A 21,061-nucleotide genomic window follows, 5' to 3' on the forward strand; every position below is an offset into this window, starting at 1 on the left:
TCTCTCACACACAAACACACACTCTCCCTCTCACACACATACACACACGCTCCCTCTCTCTCTCTCTCTCTCTCTCTCTCTCACACACACACACACACAAACACACTGCCGTATCTTAGCTAAAACCATGGCTGCTCTTCTGGGGGTAAGTTTTGTTCGTTTCCTTAAATCTATTTTTTTCCTGAGAAAATGATTTACATTATTTTTTTGTGTTGATATGTAACAATTATGTCTTAAATAATAGAAAATATCAGCACTTTGCCTATATTGTTTACAGTTATGCTAATACAATATAATTACTCAGTTTTCTCTGCTTTTACTTCACTTTTTATTTGTTACTGAAAAAGTTTCCGCTTCATGTCAGTGTAGACAAAACAAGTAGTACAAGTACGCACGCCGCATTCTTTTACACACATTTCCAGTTTAGAATCAGGCTTCTCCTGCCTGGCAGGAGTGTCCGCTAAATGTGAGTGTTTACTCCCCAGGAGGAACCCCGGCTGGGCAGCACTCCTCTGGCCATGTTGGCCGCGACCTGCAGCAGAATTGGGGAATCCAGCCCTTCCTGCTCCCCCGCGCTGTCTGACGGGGCCCCTGGGCTTGTCAAGGGCTTTCACCCGTGGAAGCGTAGCGCCCCGGGCTCCAGCAGCCTGGGCACCTGCCTCACATCGCTCGGGGTCCCCTGTGCGACCTCCAGGAATAACGGGGTGGAGTTTACGGACTCTTCCAGCGCTTTCTCGATGACCACCGCCGGCTCTCCCTTTGCAAATGACTTTTCAATGTACCAGAGTTCTGTGCCAGCAGACACCAGCGCTCCCGATCCAGCTCACGCACATCGGCCTATGTTTCTGGGTAAACTGCCCGCTTCAGTAGACGGAATAGCGGGCATATACCCCCGGATGCATCATCCTTATGAGACATGGTTCAAGCCTGTGGGAGACGTGGGAGGCGGGCCTGCTGGTTGGTGGGACATGGGCAGCGGCTGGGTGGATACACAGAATCCCACCGGGTTATCCTCTCCTCTGAGCGGCTACAGCACTGACCACAGCTCCGCCTTTAGCTCTGGTGCCACCCCGCATCTGCTCCACAGCACGCAGCACCTGTTTGACGGGTTCCGACCACCTGCTCAGGCCTCCTACGCAGAGTCCACATCGCCTGGTGCACCTGCGCTGACAGGGACCCCCGTCGTGTCTCTGCCTGCATCTTCCCGCTCCTCCTCGAGGCGCTACGCAGGCAGAGCCACGTGCGACTGCCCCAACTGCCAGGAGGCGGAGAGCCTCGGTCAGGGAGGCACGAGCCCCAGGCGGAGGGGTCTGCACAGCTGCCACATACCGGGATGCGGTAAAGTCTACGGCAAGACCTCGCACCTGAAGGCTCACCTCCGCTGGCACACCGGGGAGAGGCCGTTTGTTTGCAACTGGCTCTTTTGCGGGAAACGCTTCACGCGTTCCGACGAGCTCCAGAGGCATTTGCGCACGCACACCGGGGAGAAGAGGTTCGAGTGCGCCGTTTGCCATAAACGCTTCATGCGCTCCGACCACCTCAGCAAGCACGCGAGGACGCACAGCGCCGAGGGACCCGAGAACGGCGAGGAACCGGGATTCGGTAAAGGCAACAGCGATACGGAAAACAGCGTCCCCGGTAGCCCGGGACAGTCCCCCGGGCTACAAGCGCGAGAGACAGTTCAGGGACGAAGTTCGGTTAAGTAGTTAAAAAGCTGGAACAAAGCAACACGTGGGCATTTGACACGGCACGCCGGCCTGTGTGGAGAAGAAGAGGGGCTTCTAAACTCGAATGGCACTTTATGATGAACACTGTGTCCTTACCTCATATAATATTTGTCGCCTTCTAGAAAATAAAATTTTTACTGTATAAGTTATGGAGACTTGTTTGAAAACCTTCATGTGTCCCCTATTTATTCGATACGGAATCGTGTTAATTTTACACTACAAACTATGTATCTCTTGGTTTTTCTCTCAAGAAAGTTTCCTTAAAACCATGTTTGAATGGAACATTAAATGCTAAAAGTGATCTTGTATGTAATATTTTATTAATAAAGCAGGACATTCTTCCTTGCTTGTTAGGTATTTCATGATTGTAAATCAATTTCTTTCACTAAAATTATGCAAATTCTTAATCTGTGTAAAACCAAGCTGTGTTTATACAATTATATATATATATATATATATATATATATATATATATATATATATATATATAGCAATACAAGTAAATAACACTGAAAGAATCTGAGACTTGAAGTTGGTTTGAACTGTTTGTTTTTAATAGAATCCAATTCTATAATTCTATTAACAAACTACAGGCCTACGTAGGTTTAAAATCCAGTTTTGAGGTCATGTTTCAGTTGTGTCTCTGTATGTACTTGTAGGATTTGAGTCTTTTTAGTTCTCAACAAGTGTCCGGTAACTCATCAGATTTCTTTGCCAGCAGCTTCACCTAGTGGTCAAATGATACAGTTACCTTGTGGCTGATGTTATTTTGGATCCCATGAATAATTGTTCAAACCTTTTTGCATGTTTCACCACTCTTGCACAAGTGATGCCAGACAGATTCTTCATATTTCCTTAAAAAGACATTATAAACTTAAAGTGATGTAGACAAGGGTTACGAGAAATTATTTGAAAAAAAAAAATCTTGCACATTTTTATTGTGATGGAAATAGTCATGCTCCACAACTTATCACATTAATTGACAGCAAAACTACACAAGAAAGTGCTGTTGTTACTCCGAACTCAGATGCTCAGGTAGATGAGATGATTATTGTCTTATTGCTGAAATATTCTCAGGGTTAGAGATAACGCACTGCTCTTTATCAACGCACACACACACACAGTACTTACTGCCTGTAACTCAAGTAGCCCTTTCATAAAAATAGCACAATTAATATATCAAATAAAAAGAAAATACAATTAAATCACAATAAATAATAGTGTTCCTGACTGAACAGAGCAGCTATTGCTGTAAACAACTTTTGCGGCAAACAAAAATTAAAAAGAATGACAGGATCAGGCGAGTGAAGTTAATTCAGAAGATCTAGTGCACGAGGGGTGTTGGGAATGTTATCCCACCTCTGATTTCTGTACCGTTCCAGCTGATCTGTACCTTTAAAGTGTAAAGCTGTCAGTCCAGTGCAGCTGGATGTGACAATCAGCAGTCTGATGCAGAGGTCACATGTTCAGGATTTTGATGATATGGTTACCAGTTATTCTCAGTATCTTATTTTTGACATATCCATTGTAAATCCAGTGGGTTTGTTGCTGCACTTTTAATGCCCTAGTCATAGCAAACACTTTATTTCAAACCCACTGAAGTGTCATAAAGAGACCCCTCAGTTTTCAGTAGCATAATGCAAAACAATGGTTCTAGTGCAAGTCTAAACACGTAACTAAAAATCATAAGAAATCGCACCCTACCCGCGTACACAACCTCCTGTCGTAGAAAAATGTCATTAAACAACACTAATACTCAAAAAACACTATATCTAAACACTAAAACAGCTGAAAAACGTACCCAGAGCTGAATGAACAATGAGAAGCCATTTGGAGTCACAAGTGTGCTTGATGAATTAAAGTCCAAGACAACTCAGCTGAGGTCAGTAATGTTCAGACAGTATCACAAGAGGAAATTCATACCTCAAACTGACCACTGGGGGGCAGACAAAGACTGATTAATTTGGAGAGTAGGAACCTCAAACAATCCTAAAACTGTAGTGTGTGAACTTTTAAATTATAAATACAAAGTAGAGCAACACACACTCACACATGCACGCACGCACGCACGCACGCACGCACGCACGCACGCACGCACGCACGCTACACAGCTGGAAAACAAACAATCACCTTTTACCCTGTCGGAGACGCAGCATCCCTGCTACTGCAGAGGAGGATGAGGTGTTGGGCGGGGCTTGTGCTCTTGGTCGTCTCAAAATCAGGGATACTGGCCATGTCAGTCAAACAGTTGCTAGAAGTTTTTCCCACTTCATTTTTAAAAAAATGCGATTTCAGGGGAGATTCTTAGGTTAGTCTCTTGGTTGGAGTTATATACAGGTTAGGCGAGAAGCCAATAGTCCAACCTGACTGACTTCCTGCTGATCTTGACCTTAGACTCTGTCTAACTCTGCCAGGGGTCACCAAGGGGCATCTTGGGAACATGGATGTTCATCTCTACCGGGCGGTCAGGTGGACGGTCCCTCCTGTAGGTAACTGTCTTCTCATTGGTTGTGGGGATGTATGACAGATCCTGAAGGTGAGCAGAAATATAACGTCAGTGGAAGGGAATTTCACAGCAATGCAGCACTTTAAAAATCAGGAAATCAAACCTAATTCTTAACTTTTACATATGACAATAAGGAAAAGTAGAATCACATTAAATGATTAGGCCTCATATTGAAATAACAAATCAGATGGATGTTGGAAATGGACATAAGTTTGATCATATGAGAGCTTGAGTTAACCTAGCCTCAATGTTAACACTGTTTTCCTAAAAGCCAAGATTGCCAAATTCCCCTTTAATATTAGCAGCTAATTTTGAGCATTTAATGAAGGAAGTGGAGCGAAAAATATGACGCAACAAAAGCATGTGAAATGTTTAGCAGGTGTCTGCTAAATCTTTCAAATTAGCCCATTGAACCATTTAGGATTTCACTCAAACAACTGCATGTAGTTTTGTCAAAGCCTGTAACAGGTCACTGACATGAAGTGCCGTGGGGTCATGAACCTTAAGTGTGGAAGTTCCAACCCTAAAACAACTCAAATCCAAAGTACCAGTTTATGCACACATTTCTCCACGAATCCCCCTGGTTCATGTTAAAACTTCCCTCCCTTGGCCCCCCTCAGTGGTGCTGTATATCACTGGAAGGTCACAAATCTGGACACTGTAGCAGTGAGCTGGGAGTTGAGAGGAAATGTAAAATACAGCTGGATGTCTAACAGCAGGCTCAAATCTCCCACTTCTTAGTTTTAGCAGACGTTAGTAAAAATATCCTATGGAATGACAGGGTGCTGCGATGCCTGGGAGCTTTCCCCTAAATTAAAGCGCTGTGGTGCCGATGACCTCATCAGGGCTAGGAGGGAACCTGGTGAGCTGACCTTGCCAGTGCAGTGATAGTGTCCCTCTTCGGTGGCGCCCCCTGGTGACCAGCTTTTCTTCCTCTGTAGCAGCAGCCTGGACACAGCCACCACAACCAGCCCACACAGTACAGTCAGCGCACACACGCTCAGGAAGGTCCCGACCAGCCGGCCACTGCTGGCGCACTCTGTGGACACAAACACACCCACACACACGCACACACACAAATACACACATGCAGGTTTCAGTGCGTCTTTCCCTGCAATTGACAAAATGTTTAAACAATCTGAAGGAATGTAAGCAAACACATGTACCAACACATGCACACATGCACAACCAATACACGTCCAAATACACACAAATACACAAAACATGTTGAGATTCCTCACGGCTAAACACACTCCCATGAATACTTCTATACTTACGAGGAACTTTGTCTCTGGTCCTCTAACTCGAGTGCAAATCAAATCTGAGCTTTAATCCTAAACCCAAGTCTTAATCCTCAAACAAAAAAGGTCTTTCAGAAAGTAGAGTTGACTGGAAATCCCCTAAACGTCTACAAAGGTACTCACTCTACATGTTTAAAACTAAAAGAGGTCCTCACAAAGATATACTGATACAACAATGTTAAAATATTCCTTTACTGATAAATCTTTCATTAAATACCAAAGCTGGACTCATGAATGAAATACAGGTTATAACAATGACGAACAATTGTGTAAAAGTATCTTTTTTTAGCCACATCAGCTGCAGCTGCTAGAAAAATGTAACAATATTCCCCTCTGAAATGTTATGAAGGAGAAAATGCACACACACACACACACACACACACACACACACACTACTTAACAAGCTGTGTATCTGTAGCAGAGCATGTGCAGATGACGGCTCATCGCTAAAAACAAAGAGCCCAAAGAGTGCTCTGACATTTTGTAACATGGTTACCATGGAGACTTGGCTCCTGCTGCACCCGGGAGGACTAGGCGTCAGCAGGAAGAGAACGTCCAGTTGGGTGGAGGGGGTGAAGGGATAGGGCGAGATGGGGGGGGGGGGGGGGGGGGGGGGGTTGTGTATGCACAATGAACAGCGCTGTTCCAAATAATCGGGAAGGCGGGGATGAACTGTAACTCTTGGATGTGCATGGATGTGTGTGTAACCCCGGGCATGTGAGCACTAGTGTGGGTTTGTGTGTGTGTGTGTGTGTGTGTGTGTGTGTGTGTGTGTGTGTGTGTGTGTGTGTGTGTGTGTGTGTGTCTGTGCTGAAATCAAGAAAGGGAGCTGGGAACTGAGGGGAAATGTAGAATACAGCTGCAACACAGACAGCAGGCCTGCTGACTCAAATACACCAGGGTGCAGTAGTCCTGCCATGGTAGCATTACAGGAATGAGGGCTGTGTGCATGTGCATGTGTGTGTGTGTGCATGTGTGTTCATTTACACTCTACCTGCTCTCGTGCTTATGTGAAGCTGGTTCTGTCCAGACTCTGAGCTAGTTTGATAGCGATAGCGACAGCTGTCCTTACTGATGTACATACACTGAATCCACGTCTCTCCTGCTTTACCTAGGGGGAAAGAGAGAGAGAGAGAGAGAGAGAGAGAGAGAATGTTCAGGTCAGTCACTGAACTGTGATACTGTAACATTATTAAGAACAAATCGACCGAAGCAAAAAAAACACATTTATATATCAATTTTTCCCTTGGAAGTTGTATTAAAATGAAATATTTTGTATAAAAGCAATCATCAGTGTGAACTATGAAGAGTTGTATAGTTATATTGTTTTTCCACACCAACATGATTGTACTTAGTCAGCACTCACACCGTAACTTGGCTTCTGATTCCTCCCCTTCAATTTCCCAATTACTTTCTTTTAACCCCCCCCCCCCCCCCTCCCAAGTTCTGATCAGGCTATGTTACACTTCCGGCCCAAACCCGAACCCTGAGAGTGATTTGCTGAGAACACTGGTTATTTAGCAGCTGAACAGCAACAAAGCAGCCTCAGGCAGAAACAGTTCTCTGAGCAGATTCTGTTAGCTAAACCAGCTTTACCTGACACATCATCTATGTATCCCACCAATGAGGTGCAAGTGCTGTTGCAGTGCCCCGCCTCTTTTTGAGTGAGACCACGAGACAGGTGGCAGTCCACACACTTCCTGACAGAGCAAAACAGAGTACGAGCGTGTCAGTTTAAGCTAATGTACAGATTTCCCATCATGCTTGGTAGCCAACAACAGTGACACCTACCAGTATGATTGGCAGGTGCTTTGGCAGGCAGGACATCTCTCACAGACGTCTCCAGAGTATTGGGGTCCATTGCACACACACTTGCCGCACACACACCTGCCTCGCCCACTGCATAGCGAGCCATCGGATGACTGGCAGGTTGCTGTGGAGATGGGACAACCGCAGCTATCACCAGTCCAGCTGTCCTCGCACACACATTCACCTGACACACACACTCCCCGTCCTGAGAAGACGGACAGACAGACAGAGACAGGGGGGGGGGGGGGGGTTTCAGCTGACATGTTTGCATTTTATAATTTCCAGTTATGTCTGAGTTAAGTAGAAGAACAGAGAAAGTGCGTCCACGCTTTTCTTGCCTTTACCTCCACACAGCAGACCTCCTTCGTAAGGGCAGGAGAAGTCATCTATTTCGCAGTATTTCCCATATATTTTTCCAAGCCTGCTCTGCTCACACACACACCTCCCGCATTCACACACTCCTCGACCGCTGCAGTCCACATTTGCTCCGTCAGCTTTGCAATTCCAGTTTGAATCTCTGAGCGAGTCATTAATAAATCCCTCATCGGGCCTCTGCTCCTGATCAGCACCACCTATTGTCTCTCTGCAGGGTGACTGGTTGCTCTCGTGGCAGCGTCTTGCTTGTCCACATCTGCAGCCGCATTTCGAGTGGATCCTGACTGTGGTGGATTCGTTATAACCCACAGGTTGAACCATCACCATTACATCTTCATCTTCACCATCATCAGGACAAGAACGTAGACCAATGGTGATGTTGAAGTAGACCTGTATGGAAAGAAAAATACATTAATAAATGGTAAGTGTGATGCACTAGTGTTTTTTGGTGATGTCCACATTTTAAAAAAAAGGAGGTAGATGCAATCCTGCAACCACCCAGTCTATGCAAACAGGACATTCTATTTCTCAAAAACTATTTTTTTTTGGCGTCTCACAGAAGGAGAAAAAAGGGCAGCTCTTCAAGGACAACAAGATCAATCCAAAAAACAGATATGAAAGTTCTGAGCATTCCATGCTTGCTTTTTGTCTATGTCCGGCAGCTGAAGGACGCAGCAGATGGGTGGCTGTAACCAGGATAGTCTGCTAGCAACATATAGGGGCTCGTGGTGGACCTCGGAGTGGTCATGGCCACGGTGGAAGACAATTCTGACAGCCATCAAGGGGCCGGGTTTCAGAGGGTTTGCTGCAGGAAGCCCCTCTTGTACCACTATGGGATATTTTCCACTCGAACAGTCCTGTAATGAAATTCTACCCTTCACCTTCAACCAAGTGACCAGTACTGATGTCAATTTGATGAGCCCCGACGCACTGCAGACATTCTCACACTTCTCAGTGTTTGGGGGGGGGGGGGGGGGGGGGGCAGTCAACAATTGACACACCAGCTGCTTCAAGACTCCCTGAGGGCTTGTTTGAATGCATATGAATCGACCTCATGGGGCCTTTTCATGGTTAATACTTTCCTAGTGGACTACACAATCCAAATTCCTTGCAGCCTTTTCCCTGCACATTAATTCTACAAACAGTGTTTTGCACAGGTGCTGTTCCAGGTCATCACCTGACTTGGAATCCTGAAAAAAATCGTAAGCCAGGTGACTTTGGGTAATGCACGTAGATGGATGTGTACAAGTTGTTGAGCAGCAAGTCAGTTTGAACATACTGTACTGTATGTGCATCATCCAATAAAAATACAGGGACAAAACCATAAAGTATATGTACATGAGAATGCCTGCACTGGGACAGGTTGCTAGATCTTCTTGTTTGTATTACGGGTGGTTCCCTTGGCCTCAGTGAGACCCCGACCATGCAGGGGTCTCGACTCATAGTTACAATCAACATGACGAAAAGTCCAAGCCCAAATAAAGAGCCCTGGACCAAAGACCAAAACCCCACACACTTGGTTATTAAGGGAGGAGAGGCCATTTCCTCCAGCCTGGGGAACAAGTACTTTTATTACTTCCTTTTTCAAGCTCTAAATTACATGCAAAGTAGTAGGGACCTTTTGTAGTCACAGGACAAAAAGGTGATGTTGATTATGAAGCCTCATAGTATGTACTGACAGGCAGGGGAGGAGCAACACAGATTTACAACCGCAACCTCCTCAAAGCCCGCAGAGAGGCGGAGCCTGTTTTCCTTGTGAAGGCAGTGCAGGACAGAGATGAGTTGGAGCTGCCATCAATCCTGCTTTTCTCCTTTGTGATGACCACCTCACTGCGTCCCAGAGAGCCGCCGTTGTCAGGTTGCATGAGTATTTTGCCGATGTGTTTTCCCCCCCTGCCAAGACGTTCGTCAGAGCGTCATCTATCAAACCGTTTCAAGGGACTTTGTATGTTTGTGCTGGAGAAGCCGTGCAACTCGGTGTGCACGGCGTAGGAGTTGTATGTTTATTCTGAATAGTGTGGGAGCAGTCAAAAATAAAGAAACGTCTGAGAAGGAGCTGACATGCTGGTGATCTGTGCTGAGGGAACCCACGGTGGTGGTGATTTTGCTTCAACGTGCAATTTAACAGCCATTTCTTTCTCGTGAGTTTTCACCCCTCTCATCATTGTGGTGTTCAGAGATCCTGGAGGACTGTTTCAGAGAAATGAACTCCTAAATCTGAAAGCAAAGATATGAAACCAGCCTGTGTCATTCCATAATTATGACTTTGCTTGATAAGACTTATAAAAGGCTTGTCCACTTTTCTCATTGAGACTACCATGGAAAATGTTCAGTCCACCGTTTGGTTTTATCACCATTCTGGTAACTGGGGGTACTTTCCATAATTCATTTAATCCAACCCTGGATTAAAGGGCTGGACTTCAGTCTCTGCTAAAGAACAGTGAAGAACAATCTTTGGTGGGGAATTTAAGGGCCATAAAGGAGTGATGGGAGAGAGACTCATAGGAAGTGAACAGAAATGTTATATTCTTGACTTGTATATTATCATGATAATTAAATCAGAAAAGATCCTGGACTAACAAAAGATCCCTCTGTAGTAAAGGGACTGCGTTAGAACTGGCTCAGCGGTCCAGGTATGACAAGAGTTGAATGGCCTATTTCTAAAAATAAATGTCCTATTTGTGATGATAAAGACTCTTATACCGCCCAAAGAAAGGATTTTAGGATGGAGAGGTCATGAAATCACATGGGAATGTTTTTGCGGGTAAATACAGAGTGTAATCCGCTCAACACGGATTATTTACCAAATCTTTTCTGTCACGTAAAGCTCTCAGTGATGTGTGTAAGAGTAATTCAATCCAACCAATAACGGTCCAGCTACATCTCCTGGAGCCACATCTCTGCGCTGTTTTCATCTTGTTCATCCAGAGTATGTTTGTGGGTTTACCGTCTGGCCGGGCTGCACCCCTGAGCAGCTCTGGTCTTTGGCAGTGGACCCATCGGGGCAGAGAGGAGACACGGACACCCAGTACCTGCTGACGGCCTTGTCGTCCACTGACACTGACAACGTCACCTCCGACAACAACCTCTGAGGCGGAGAGAAAGTGGTTAGAAGATTCAGTAACAACCTGACTTCTAAAATAGCGCTTTAGTCTCCTGAGAATGTAGGTGGAGGGGAATGGCAGGAGAAAGTATTTTAAATTCTGTTGAATGTCATCTGTGAGAGAGTGAAATACGAGAGGAAAAGGGAGAGAACGGGGAGGGGGGGGGGGACTGTGACTAATTAAAGTTGTTATATGCACTTAGAAAGCCCTTATTGTTGGGTTTTCTGTCTGAAATACAAGGGGGGCTTATGGGGAAAAAAGAGGTGGGGCCAAAAATAGCATCTTTGTATTCGTCCGTGATTAGGACACATGGTTTCCGGGGGGGGATCGGATAGCGATATAATGCCAGCCTCTGTTTGGGCACGAATGCTTGTGTGTGTGTGTGTGTGTGTGTGTGTGTGTGTGTGTGTGTGTGTGTGTGTGTGTGTGTGTGTGTGTGTGTGTGTGTGTGTGTGTGTGTGTGTGTGTGTGCGTGTGTGCGTGTGTGTGTTTGCGTGTGCGTGGTTTTGTGAGATGAGGAGTTTGCACATTTGGCAGCAGTCTAGGCTACAATCTTGCCTCAGGCACAACACTCCATTGTTTTGCTTCAAGAATCTGTCGAATCCACAGATCGGTGTAAACACATGCACGCTCACGTGCGCGCCCGCACACACACACGCGCGCGCACACACACACATATCTTATTGACTAAGATGTCATTACATTCCATACCTTAACCCTAAAGTTAACTTAATCTAATGTTACTCTGGCCTTTGACACCAAGTCTTCACGGTATTCCATTAATTAAATCATGTAGACTCTCTATTAACACACACACACACACACACACACACACACACACACACACACACACACACACACGCATGCACAAGTGGCATTTTCTCCAATTTTGCATTTCCTTTTACAAATAATTTTGTTGACGATTTTCCTCATTTAAAACAAATCCCGCCTACATATGAGCAGGACACGCTATGACTGACTGATCTGTAATCTGTGGAAAGGATGGTGTTGTGAGACAACTTGATCACAATGAGCGGGCCCAATCTACACTCATGTTGCCTTCAGCAGATCAATAGGCCTATTGACCTCTTGACCTTTGTTTGCAATCAAAAAGTTGAATAATATGCCTAGGAAAGTTGGCTTCATCTAAAAGTGGGAGATGAGATCTTATTCAGAGGTGCCAGGTAGGTGAGTAGGTACCTTGTATGCGTCCACCACCAGCTCAATGAGGTTTGGGGCCTGGAAGAGGCCGAGCTTCCCCAAGTAGGAGCCAGGAAGAAAGCGCACCAACTCCTGGAGGAGACAAAGGTACATTGGTACTTGAATGCTTGTGATTGATACTCTAGTTTAAGAAACCTCAATACAAGTTACAAAAAAAAAAAATTTGCTCTTGAAAGCAGGATGTGAAGTTGAGCACTGAAGCGCCCTGGAGCCGAGGCTAACACTGATTCATGCAAACACTGATGCGGTGGATTCATGAGCAAGTCAGGTATTTATCGCTGTTGTGCTCTGCCTAGAAGTTAGAGCCCTCCCTTCAAATGCGTGGAAAATATGACACTGTGTTGTTGTGCACGGTTGAAGAAGAGCTCACCTTGTACCACTGGTACTGCTGCTTCTCCACAGCAAAAATGGAGTAGATGTAGTTTTCCAGCAACTTATCAGACAACTGACCCAGACTGGGATGGTCCTGAGAGGAGAACCAGAAAATTCAGAAAATAGAAGGCACGTGCTATGTTAGTTTGATCTTGATGATTTGTACTTTCTACAACTAAACAAAGATAAAACTGAAGTAATCATTTTCGGAGCAAAAAACAAACAAAATCAAGTCAGTTCTCAACTTCAATCAATAATGCTAAAAACCACAAACCAATCCAGAAACCTTGGTGTTATCTTCGACTCCGATCTGACTTTCAACAGTCATATCAAGGCTATCACAAAATCAGCCTACTATCACCTGGAAAAACGTATTCATGCATTTATTTTCAGTAAACTTGACGACTGCAACAGTGTTTTTACAGGTCTTCCCAAAAAAATCAGTCAGACAACTGCAGCTGATTCAGAACGCTGCTGCTCGAGTCCTCACTAAGACTAAAAAGATAGATCATATCATCCCGGTACTGAGATCGCTACACTGGCTTCCTGTCAGTAAAAGAATCGATTTTAAAGTACTAATGTTAGCTTACAAAGCTCTGAATGGTCTGGGACCAAAATATATGTTGGATATGCTCCCCCGTTACGAACCAGCTAGACCTCTCAGGTTGTCTGAACTGGGTCAGCTTTCTGTCCCCAGAGTCAGAACTAAACATGGCGAAGCAGCATTCAGCTGTTATGCTCCACATATCTGGAACAAGCTACCAGAGGACTGTAGATTCGCCCCAACTCTTGACATTTTTAAATCAAGACTGAAAACTTTTTTGTTTACGATATGTTTTTAGCTGACTCTTTTATGGCATGTCGGCCCTTAAATTCCTTGTCAACAATTGTATACTGCTTTTGTCTTATTGCTTTCCCATTGTGTTGTTTGTTTGTCTTTGTAATTATATTTTATTGTTAATATTTGTTGTTTTCCTGTGTATTTTACTGTAAAGCACATTGAATTGCCTTGTGTTTAAATGTGCTATATAAATAAACTTGCCTTGCCTTGTCATGTTGTGTCATTGCACTCACCATCGTGGTGCTCCCTGTGTAGATGTTGTTCTCCAGGTGACAAAGGCCGTCATGTGGCACGACGATTCCCGCCAATCTGCTGTCCAGGGCGAGGTGGGACGGCTGGTCGGTCATCAGGAGCAGCAGCCGCTTCGCCTCCGGCCGCCAACCCACCGCTTTCTGGAAGAGAGACGCGCAAGACGCAATCTAAATATTTGTTCAGTTGTAATTTAACTAAATCCTGATTTAATCCGGAAAACCTTATTGACATTCAGGCGTCTCGTTTTAAAAGTTCCTGGGCAAGAGAGGGTTAATAGCAGAGACAATAAAACATGTCACGGGATCAAAATTGAAAAACAGCATAGGAAGAAAAATATAAGTTAGCAAAAATTACAAAAAATAATTTAGTATAAATCCCACACATATATCCAAAAAAAATCACCACACGACTGAGTAAATAATTATAAAATAAGGAGTACCACTGCTTTCTAGCTCTTGTCAGCAGCATACAAAGAGTGCTGTGGAAAACAGGGATGCGCTCTTTGCTCTAAATGTTTACACGTGTGGTAGATTTAAATATTAGACTCACTGGAGCTTCATCGGTTCCCAGGGGAAAGCAGCAGAAATTCTTCCACGAGTCACAGACCCCCCTGTGTGACTCTTCATAGACCGTGTGAGAAAATGGCTATATGTGGGTCTTTGTGTATATTTAAGGAAACCCGGCGAGCTTATAAGACGAGACTGACATAATGGAGAGTCTATTTATAGCATCATGACCACCATGGTGTTCCCCTGCAGTCTGGTTACTCAGGGCCTCCTGCATAGAATGACTCACAGGCCTCCTGCAGTCATAGTGTAAGCAATTATGACTTTGTGTGTGTGTGTGTGTGTTTCTGTCATACTCAAGCAGTGTTGTCATGACTTAGTGGGATTCCAGTGGTCCCATCCAACGCTGAGTCAGAATGCCACCATTCTCACACAATAAATGTCTCTAACTTTAAGGCAGACCTTTCTGATTTACTCATAAAGCACGAAATCGAGAACTAATGCGTGTAATGAAAATGCTCGTGGTCTCACCGAGGAAAAATGCAATCACACACACACACACACACACACGGACACACACACACAGACACACATACCTGACAGACCACAGCCTGTAGCATAGCATCCAGTCCTCCCTCAGGTGTATCCATGTTACCAGAAATGCGCTGGCGTTTAATCACGCGTGTGAACTCGCTCATATTCCCGGTCATGCTTAAGACATGGTGGAAGCCGTGAGCTGGGCGACAGCGGATCTCGTAATCACTGGTGAGAGGCAACAAAATTAGAAAATGTCACGGATTGCGGCATTTAAACAAAAAGCCTGGTGTTTCAGTCTCACAGCACAGCACAAAACAATGTTGCCCCCGACGACTGCCGAGTCATCCTGAGTCACACCGTTAATGGGAGCAACTTGCTTGGATCCTTTTAGCCAAATGAGGGATGTGGCTCTTCATCTGTCCACCTAATTGGGTCCAGACATTTTACACAGACATTCATGATCCCCAATTAATGTATCCTCAAGACTTTGGTGGTCCCCTGCCTTTCCCCTCAGCACTGAAGCTTTCATTGGCTGAAAACTGCAGTTTGTAATCGGCTGATCTCATGACGCTCCCATCAGCCTGAGCAGGCATTTATACTAATCCCCCTATTAACCTCACCATTTCCATAGATTGGTCAATGACATTAAAAGTAAAAATATTCCTAAAATTAGCAACATAAGGTAGATTAACATCAATGTAAAGCTAAGGTCAGTAATTGAGCTGATGAATGATTTGCCTCACCTGCAGGGGTTGTTGATTTTGGAAGGATGGACGTTGATGTACGGCGAGACAGGTTTGTCCACAAATGAGCCGAACCCCAGCCAAAGGTCAGAGGAGTGTTCGCTCATCCGAAGAGACAGAGCTACACCCACCGTCTTCAACTGGACGGGGCGAACATGGGTGAAGGGAAGAGCAGACGATAAAACTTTTATTTAATTCAGATTTTTTCAAATCCTAAATGTATATCCTCCATTCACTGCATGTAGTAAGACTTTATTGTCTAATACAGGTGTGTTCAAAGTTGGCCCGTTTTTTTCTCAGTGTGTAAAAATGTTGTGATATTTCAGAATAAAATTGAATTCTCTTAAATATGCTCTTTAAACTCCATCCTGTCAAGTTTGAGTTGGAAAAGACATCTTGTGTCCATCTTTGGGAACTTTTAAAGGGACACCTATTCTACAGTAAGGTAGAAGTATTATCTGATATTAATGAGGTCTTTCTATTTTCTTTGTCAAAAACACAAATACGTCCTCTGAGCAGAGAATCTTAAACCATGTCTGGAGTTTAAATCCTCCACGTTGACTCACTGGATGTGAGTCACAGCTGATTCTACAAAAACCTACATGATCAAGGTTCTCCTGCATGGAAGCCGATACATCCACCAAGTAGTACAGATCGACGGGGTAACGCTCCAGCTGCTTCACCTCCACAATGACGCTGGCCTCAGAACCTGGGAGCGCAGGAACACGCGGTTCAATTTCCGTTTCAAGTCCAGACAAAAACTCATCCCGAGTCAACTGTTGTCTACCTGGTCTGAGGGTGATGTCGATGCCTTTCGGAGACACTTGCGTGCTACTGATGGTGGTGTTGACCTCCACTTTGATCTGTGACTGCTCCATCAGCTCTGGATCGCAGCCTCCTCTGAGCAGGTTCACAGGTAGGTCGCAGCGGTGGCTAGGGCCTGCCCCATCCAGGAAGTCCTGGAGGTCACACAAGGTCCAGAATGGAAGCAGCAAGTTTAGAAATGTGCAGCTTTTTAATCAGTATTCACAAAGTGTATAAGAAATAGATAAACAAACAAACAAACACACAAACACACACACACACATAATCTGTGGACAATAATGTGGCACCAGCAAGGGACACTTTTTATGCCTTATTGTCTCTTGTGATCACAATGCTAAATATCACCAAATCAATACTGATATTGATCAGCTGATTCAGATACGCACACAGACAGCCAAGGGCTCATCTTGTAACGGTACTTTTACTCTTTGTCCTGCCCCTGCAAATGTTTTTGTTTTTTTGTGAATATTTGGATTTATTCAACTCCAGAATCACAAGTAGTTTCATAGTTTCCTTTCTGTCATTTCTATGAATGAATATGATGCTGAAATAACTCAATGAAATATCACGTGGAAGCGCGTGTTTATGATTTTGTCAATCATGTCCAGATTCCATGAGCTATTTCTAAGAGGGAGCTCTGATTGGTTGAGAAGTGACTTGACTAAATGAATAAGCCGTAGCTGACTCATACAGTGTCTAACAGCCATCTGGTCACACAGAAAAACACTGTCATGCCTTGTGGCTTTGGAGTGGATTAGTGACCTTTGTTACTTTAGTGTGCACAACTCACTCAACACTGATGGCACCAGAAACATAACCAGACGAATAAACGTGCATGTTGACAACCTATTCATTCTGCAGTGGATGTCTTCGCTCCAGTTTTTTATTGCAAATCTAAAACCGGTCTCTCACTGTTTTTCTCCAAATTTAGAAGTTGCGCTTTTTATGTCCTCCTCTTGGTTTAGCCTTAGCCAGCAGGTGGTGTCAAGGGAATGAATGAATTATAGTGGTCTTAGCAAAGCAGTACTGGAAAACATTCAGCTCTTAAATAAAAAAAAAAAAAATTAAAAAAAATCAGCAAACACCAGCATGATCAGACTAATGGCCCAAAAAGCTAGCAGCAATGTTTAGCTGACCCAGCTAAGCTAACTTTAACAGTTTTGCTTTCCTGAAAAATAATTTTCACGTAAAAAAGTGGCTGAGCTATCCAAGTGTGTCCTCAGGTTGAAAGGTTGAAATGGAACAGAATCCTAAATTTTGATATTACAAAGGTTGCATATAAAAGTTGTTTTCTTTACAATTTGCGTGAGTTTTTAAGGCCAGAAAGTGAGAAAAATGGCATCCTTGTCGCCTCGCACACCAGACAGACACGAACAGTTAAACGTTGCAGGAGTGAGTGACAGCTTGTCAGATAGGTCTTTAATGTTAACTCGAAAAATAAACGACGAGTCAAAGCTGGAGTCCCAACTAAGTTTCACATCCCGTGTGAGACTCAGAATCTAGTCCCCTTATCTGCTCCGCACTTGAACTTGAAGCTCTATTTTTACATTTATCTAGTTTCTTTGCATTCAGACTGAGAAGCTATTTCTCTACTCGGGGGAAACTTTTTTTAACAGCATATGATTAAAAAAAAAACAACACTTTGAACAGCTGGTGAATAAATAACCCTTTAAACAGGAGCAGGATGAAAACAAAGCAAACAAGCTGAAACGCTGCCTGAACCTCCTGGATGAGGGTAATTTATAGACCCCCCTGCAGCTGTAATTTGTCCTCTAAAAACGTAAGAAATTCTCATAGTGACTTCCCGGTACTTTCCTTTCCTTCAGCTGGCACTGAATGTCAACCGCTGGTTGAACATGCATATCTGCTGTACCTGTTTAGTTTTAAATACTTTTCCAAGCAAGTCTGTGTGTGGTTGGGTGTGTGTGGGTGGAGAGGAGGTGTTTAAAATGCTTTCACACACCAGCGAATCATGGCTCAATGATGTCAGATATGGTTAGGGTTCAGAGGGTGGGAAACCACCTGAAGTCTTAAAACATGTTGACAGTTTAGTCTAGCCAGTGTAGTTTCTTTGCCTATGAATGTATCGCTGGTGCGTGTGTGTGTGTGTGTGTGTGTGTGTGTGTGTGTGTGGAGGCTTTACAGCTTCTCAAAGCTTCTCAGTGAGTCTGGGTGGATCCTTTACGAGACACATGGAAGCAAAGGTAGACGCATACAAACGCACAGGCGGACGCACAGAATCGCAGTGATGTAAGCAGACTAAACTTGCAGAGGAAAAAGTGTCTCCGTCTCTCCTGCTGCTTGACAGAAAGAGTAGAAATATTCACATTCACACACAGACACACAAACAAGTCAAAAGGGCAAGCCACTAAGCTTAAACATACACATTATATTCACATCTGTGGACGGCATGAAAGCTTTGGTGTGTGTCATCCTAGGAATGCTGCTGAGCGTCTGCCATGTTCTCGCTCTTTGTTTCCCTTTTTTTTCCCCCGCACACATAAATACACACTTTTTTTTTAACACAATCCTACCTCCTTGAAGCACCAGGCGCACTGTGGTCCACGTCTGAGACACTCTGCACAAGAAGTGATAGTAGGAGACCAACACACACTGTCACCTGAAGAAAGAGAATCTGCGATTAGCATCGTGTGTGTTGAAGCTCATTAGCCATGCAGTGGATTCCCTGGTGGATATTTAAGGATCTCATAAACTCTTGTGATGACGGAGGCGCCACTTAGCATCTCATATGAGGCTGTTCAATATGTATAAGCCAACCCTGTTCATGCATGGTTGAAAAGCAGTGTGGGAACAGGTGCCTCTCTCTCTCTCTCTCTCTCTCTCTCACACACACACACACACACACAATTATTTCATTATCTAATAATGAGTAATTCAACAAATGCTACATGTGCACTAATCATTCTTACAAGATTCCACTGTCACAGAATGTTGCAAGATGTAGAATAAGACAGGAAGAAAGAGAGTGATTGTCAAGTCATTATTAAGGCAGAGATGTAAGAAAGGGAAATGTAGGACAGAGGAGGGATGAGAGGAAGGTCTGATCGAGCATCTCTGACCCCATTAACAGTGGAATAGGTGACACGTGCAGGCTGAACAACAAATGCCGAGATTAGAAGTATTGCAGTAGGTCAGACTGAAGGGATGTTCCCCTTTAAAAGAAGCAGCTATTTCAGTCAGGGTCTGGTTTGTGAGGAATGACATGCATGTGATGATGACAGATTTGTGGAAATGAGTCCTGCATCCACACGGAGCGCGCATCCGATGCGGGCGGAGATGTTGCGCAGCAGGAACGGTTAACTGGATATTATTATGTAAGGTGTACACTATTTGCTGGGATATAATTGGTTCTAATGAGCCCCACCACCACTACACTCACCCGGACGAGCAGCTTCAGCGCAGAGAGTCACAACTAAGAGCAGGACGTATGTGGAAGGCCAGGAAGTCATATTATCCTATCCGCACCGGGAGGGCGAGCTGAGCGAGGAGGCAGAGGAGCAGGCTGTACAGCTACTGGAGATGAACCGGGGGAGACCGGGCACCGTGCGTCCGCCGCTGCACCAACAATAGCCGGGAGTGGCGGATCGAGCCGCGTGGCATTGTTTTTCACCCAATAACCTTCTAATCCCGGAGAGGTATTCACATACCCCGGTCAAATCAGCTTACAAGCGCGCTCCCCCGTGGACCAGGAGAGGAGGTAATCGGTTGAGAGCGGTGATAGCGGCTGCGGTGCGGGTTCCTCCATCTATTTCCACCAAGCCGCAGGTGTGCGACGTTTTCCGGTTTGTTGCCACGACGATGTACCGCTTCTTACTGTCTCATCCCGGGACAGAGAGGACACACACACAAACCCACTCACACACACAAACACACACGCACTCACACACACATACACACACACACACACACGGTAGCTGCCGGCGCTGCGTTCAGCCAGCGCGCACCAACATGCTGACTGAACATGCCGCTCGAAAACCAGAAGAGTGACCGTGTTATACCCGGACGGACTCAGGCAGGCGGTGCCATGGCAACGACGCTCAGTCCTCGCAGTGCAGAGAGAGAGAGAGAGAGAGGACAAATAAGGAGAGAGGGGGAGACGGACGTAGACTCGCTGCGAGCGCTTGTAGTGCGGTGCACTCCAAGTGAACTATGGCCTTGAATTGAACAGTGATGTTTATATTGCTTCTACAGGGAGCCGTTTAACTACACTGAGGGCTCCTGTGTGTGAGGGGATGGAGGAGGATGATGATGGGGGGGGGGGGGGGGGGGGGCTTTTTGAGGGGTTCACATGCTGGTCCTAAAGGGGGAGGAGGAGGGTTTGGGTCCATTGTGCACAGATTCCAATGACATGGAGTAACCTTCGCCGGCTGCTCAGCTGAACAGAAGCCAAAAAAGTACTAAACAAAGTTTTAAGCAGGAAGAAAACTGAGGACAAAAGACACTACAGTCTACCGCCTTTGGCAGGACAGGACGCTCGTCTCCAATTGAGACCTAGCAGATGAAACAGACGTGTTTAGCTTGGCGCCTAGCCTAAAGAGTGATTGTGAGGGTGCCAGCAGTCATAACCTTGCACCGCAGTAAGCTCAACCGTACACACACACACACACACACACACACCCTTACACGCTCATCCAAATCCCTTATATGTTCTGTTTGACCCCATCTGTTGCTCAGAAGCCTGCAGCCGAGCCAAAGACACCTCCCTCCCTCCCTCATTCATTCACTCATTCATTCATTCACATAATTTGTCGAACAGGAATTTTAGGCAGGGAGGAGAATCAACACCTCCCCATCTGTGCCCTCTTAACACTCACTCTCAATTATGGTAATGATGCAAACACACACCGCACTGTTCTCCAAGTGTGTGAAACATCTCTGAAATCCAGAGTCCAAGCCCCTCTGCTCTAAAACCGTTCTCTAC

General features: G+C 45.1%; 2 protein-coding genes across 3 annotated transcripts; one reads left to right on the forward strand and one right to left on the reverse strand.

Annotated features, from left to right (window-relative positions):
* Nucleotides 1-2,134, forward strand: sp8a (sp8 transcription factor a). The gene is made up of 2 exons (XM_086193004.1): nucleotides 1-145; nucleotides 486-2,134. Exons 1-2 carry the CDS (start codon nucleotides 128-130, stop codon nucleotides 1,704-1,706), a joined length of 1,239 nt encoding a protein of 412 aa, XP_086049130.1. The 5' UTR covers nucleotides 1-127; the 3' UTR covers nucleotides 1,707-2,134.
* A 157-nt stretch (nucleotides 2,135-2,291) lies between these two features.
* Nucleotides 2,292-20,196, reverse strand: itgb8 (integrin, beta 8). Of its 2 annotated transcripts, none has more exons than XM_086193852.1 (16): nucleotides 19,520-20,196; nucleotides 18,654-18,739; nucleotides 16,082-16,253; nucleotides 15,897-16,003; nucleotides 15,295-15,434; nucleotides 14,611-14,776; nucleotides 13,490-13,648; nucleotides 12,414-12,509; nucleotides 12,023-12,115; nucleotides 10,666-10,806; nucleotides 7,688-8,108; nucleotides 7,326-7,548; nucleotides 7,131-7,234; nucleotides 6,529-6,645; nucleotides 5,106-5,272; nucleotides 2,292-4,257 (listed from the first exon to the last, which is right to left on the reverse strand). In XM_086193852.1, the coding sequence occupies exons 1-16, from the start codon at nucleotides 19,587-19,589 to the stop codon at nucleotides 4,129-4,131; spliced, it is 2,391 nt and encodes a 796-aa protein (XP_086049978.1). In that variant the 5' UTR covers nucleotides 19,590-20,196; the 3' UTR covers nucleotides 2,292-4,128. The 2 variants fall into 2 exon arrangements, with proteins under 2 accessions (XP_086049978.1, XP_086049979.1); XM_086193853.1 differs by having other exon boundaries at nucleotides 2,295-4,257; nucleotides 19,788-20,192.
* Nucleotides 20,197-21,061: the final 865 nt, after the last annotated feature.

The sequence above is a fragment of the Aulostomus chinensis genome, chromosome 22 (assembly GCF_037954235.1).
Source record: "Aulostomus chinensis isolate RoL2024-O1b breed Wild chromosome 22, RoL_Achi_v1.0, whole genome shotgun sequence".
Classification (NCBI taxonomy): Eukaryota; Metazoa; Chordata; class Actinopteri; order Syngnathiformes; family Aulostomidae; genus Aulostomus; species Aulostomus chinensis.